A 3780-nucleotide genomic window follows, 5' to 3' on the forward strand; every position below is an offset into this window, starting at 1 on the left:
AGGGTGGTGGGCCTGCTCCCGCCTAATGATCCACTAGTAACGCTCCAGGTTGCTATTTACGTAAATCACGTAACGAGTGTTACGGTAGGTCTAGCATTGCCCGGAAGCACAATGGTTGCCGTGGCCGTAGTGGTCCCGCAGCGACAGTGAGTCCCTTTTAAGGGCATGTACAATCGTTCCGACGCTGGGTGTCTGTAAAACTTCTCCACGTCACGTATATACATGTAACGGACAGCCTATACAGCAGGGAGTCTATTTGACTGTCGCTAATCACCAAATTTCACGGGAAAGGAGGGAGGTGGTTTCCGTGGAAGATGGGATCCCATCAGACGATGCTCTCGTACAACGGGAAATAGACTGTCGGTAATCAGCGATTTTCACGCTAATAGACTGTCGTTATTTCTACCGACGGACTGTGCCGTTTTTTTCTTATCTCTCCCCCACATCATCTAATTTCCTACATGGCATGTGTTGCAGACAGCTGACTAGACACTGTTGTACATGCCCTAAGGTACTCGTCGGGGACCCCAGCGGTGTAGAACCGCGTGTTGATAATTTTTCGGCTGCAGTTGTTGATTCGCCAGTCTGGCCCGGTCTGGCACTCCCCTTTCCACCTCGTTGGCATCGGTCCGTACCCTACATCGCTGAAGCTTCTTGACTCGGGCCAGATCCCTGGATTACCCATTAACCGATTAGTATATTAGTTAGTGGCCGGCTTTCAATCCATTAACCAACTAGTATTAGTGAGTGGACGGCCAAGTAAAAGTAAGCTGAATGGTGCCAATTAATATAATGACTTTTTCTCGAATATGCATGACTGTGCATATCATATATTAAAGAAGCAAAGGCGTAGATAGCCTTCACCGGTCATTTACAAGTGGTGTGATCTCTCACAATCGTATATACAACTCCACACCACTTAGTACCACCCGAATACTCCTCGCCACTAATCCACCTAGCTAAGCCCGCAAACACAAAGTCCATGTTTCCTTTCATGAGACCGGTCATCGACCAAATCCGTCCTTCCGCTTCAATTTTCTGCATGAGGCTACCCGTCGATGGCGAAGCACCATCAAACACACCTGCATTTCTATGCTTTCACAACTCCCACAGTGTCAATAGCAGTATAGTGTGCAAATCCTTCCTTGCCATGGTGCCTGCTGCTTGTTTTCCACATAGCCATGGCATGAGGGCATCCTGCGCTGATGGCGTCCACTCTGGCTTCCCTAGTGCCCTGCAGACCACCATCCAAATCGTCCTGTCGAAGCCGCATGTTAGTAACACATGGTCGATTGTTTCCTCCTCTTGATCACAAAGAGGGCATTTGTCCTGATGCGGCAGCCCCCTCCTAGCAAGTCGGTCGGACGTCCAGCATCTGTTTCGTAGTGCCAGCCACGCGAAGAACTTGCATTGTGATGGAGCTCGCGATTTCCAAGTTAACTCCGTGGAGGGAATAACCAAGTTTGTTGGAACTTTCATTGATTGAAGTCAGACTTTATAGCGTATGACCAAGTTTGTTGAAAACAATATGAAAAATTACAGTAACAAATTTATATGGTGTGAAAATATATGCAATGATGAATCCAATGATATATATTGGTGGTTTTTATTTTAATATATTCTTCTACAAACTAGTTGAAAGTATATAAACTTTGACTTTAGACAAACCTAATATATGGAGTAACTAAAATCGGAGGGAGTATGTAGGATGGCGCGTGGGGCCGGCTGGCGTTGGCTTGCAGGCATGACACGTCATACCACAGACGTTACGGTCATTATGCTTACAAACAGAACCTCTATTTAGTATTTGTGTCAAGCTGGACTAGATATAAGCACGGGAATTCTAATTCAAACCAGAATTACCATTTGGTTTCCATCCTGATAGTTTTTTTTCCGCTTGTTGATACAACAAAAAATTAACAAATGCGTTTATTTTTGCAATCCATCCTCTCTTCGGTAATACAATTTCAAACGCCTCGTCTCGTCACACACACACACACACACACAGAGAGAGCCCACATGTGGGATGACATGGATACCTAGTCACTGCCATATAGGTCTGATTTTTATTGCAAGTGAGGTGATGGGATTTACATTTTATTATGCAACATCCGCATAGAAATCCTGATTTGTAATCCGGGCCGCAACTGGAATCCTCACAGTATGTAGGTCGTTATGCCAAGTAAGACTGCCAAACGTGTAGTCCCCTTGCAAGTTCCACATAGGTGACAGCTTCACATCAAACTTTTGAACTTTGTTCGCATCGTCGAACACAAGAACAGGTGGGAAAACCTCCATCTTGACTCCGTCTGGGCTTTGCACTATGGCATGATACACTGAATGGACATCGCCGACATTTGTCACCATCCTTGGGATGGTGATCGGACCCCTCAGGTCGGGAACTGAAATGGACGGCAAGTTGAGGTTGTACGCCAGTAGTGTGGCGTTGCAGCCCACGGATGTCGATGTCCTCTGATTGATGATTGCACATTGGAAGAATTTGTTGTAATCGCGTGGATTAATGTCGTAAACCAGTCCTGGATGGGCTGCCCTGGAAGGGTTGATGTTCCCACCTCCATAGTCGAACGGGTCGGCCACCTTCCGTGGCAGTCCTTCCGCCAGTATTGACATGCCGCGTTGATCAGTTACACAGGCTTAATTAATTGTACCATGCAAGCAAAACCAATAAAACAGAGGTAAACACCACAAGTGCATGAACGAACTAGCTAGGGACTGGAGGTCCTACATGCACGAACAGAGTTATAAATGGTTTGTTATTACGAACCAGTGGTGACGATGGCTGATTTGATTGCAGCAGAAGACCAGTCTGGGTGCATAGCTTTGAGCAGCGCTGCAACACCTGTTACATGTGGGGCTGCCATGGACGTCCCAGACATAGTTTCGTAGGAGTTTCTGACTGCTGCCAAGATGTTGGATCCAGGCGCAGCTATGTCAGGCTTGATGAAGGCGGGGTAATCAATTGATGGGCCTCGCGAGGAGAAGGTGGCCACTTTCGGGGCCAGTATGCCCTTGCCCGTGACGGTGCGTGCTGGTTCAATCTTTGCCAGGCGAGGAGAGCTACATACAAAACAAAATCAAAGGATAACAAAATTGACTGTACATACGACACGGCTATGCATGCAAGGCTGTACATAGAACTGGTTCCGTCGACGACCCTGATTATTTATTGACGAACCTGCATATCTATCTATATTGGTCGATCATGAAATGTTACCTTGAGTCCATGCAATATTGGTGCATCTTGTTCCCGACATCGGGGTCGACGAGAACGCACGCGATGCCCGTGCAGTAATACGGGATGACTTCTAAGGCATCCGTGGTGCGTTGCACGAAGATGAGCCCAGATCCCCCATGGTCCACCACGTACGTGGACGCCTGGATGAAAACCCCCTGTGGATTGAAAGGCGCCTGCGGCTCTTTGTAGCAGAGCAGGATTATCCCAGTCAGTTCCTCGCCAGAGAATGCCTCCTCGAGCGCCTCCTTGGTGCAGCTAAACACAAAAGCAAATTCAAGACACTGTTTTATATCTTCATTTTGCATCTTTGGCGTCGCATGAATAAAATTAATGACCACGGTGCATGCACTGCATATCCTTTTGTTCTCTCTACTTACGTTGATATACATGCAAGAGACGCGAAACTGCTCCCGGATGATGAGTTCTTGGGTTGGTAATAGAGAGACTGTCCCTGCAGAAATTGCCAGGCAGCGCTAATTTAGGAGCAATGCGAGAAGTTGTGCAGCATGTCGCACTAGCTACAG

The 3780-nt window shown here is 47.2% G+C and overlaps 1 protein-coding gene and 1 pseudogene across 2 annotated transcripts in view; both read right to left on the reverse strand.

The window, feature by feature from the left end:
- Positions 1–685, reverse strand: part of LOC119312275 — a 2861-nt pseudogene extending 2176 nt beyond the window's left edge.
- Positions 686–1916: 1231 nt separating this feature from the next.
- LOC119349611 (subtilisin-like protease SBT3.6) overlaps positions 1917–3780 on the reverse strand; it is a 4058-nt gene continuing 2194 nt past the window's right edge. For both annotated transcript variants that reach the window (XM_037617667.1, XM_037617668.1), the window contains exons 6-9: positions 3634–3707; positions 3236–3511; positions 2786–3078; positions 1917–2654 (exon numbers count right to left, since the gene is read on the reverse strand). In XM_037617667.1, the coding sequence (XP_037473564.1) occupies positions 2101–2654; positions 2786–3078; positions 3236–3511; positions 3634–3707 (1197 nt within the window). In that variant the 3' untranslated portion in view covers positions 1917–2100. The remainder of the gene's footprint in view (positions 2655–2785; positions 3079–3235; positions 3512–3633; positions 3708–3780) is intronic.

Source organism: Triticum dicoccoides, chromosome 1B, assembly GCF_002162155.2.
Source record: "Triticum dicoccoides isolate Atlit2015 ecotype Zavitan chromosome 1B, WEW_v2.0, whole genome shotgun sequence".
Lineage (NCBI taxonomy): Eukaryota > Viridiplantae > Streptophyta > Magnoliopsida > Poales > Poaceae > Triticum > Triticum dicoccoides.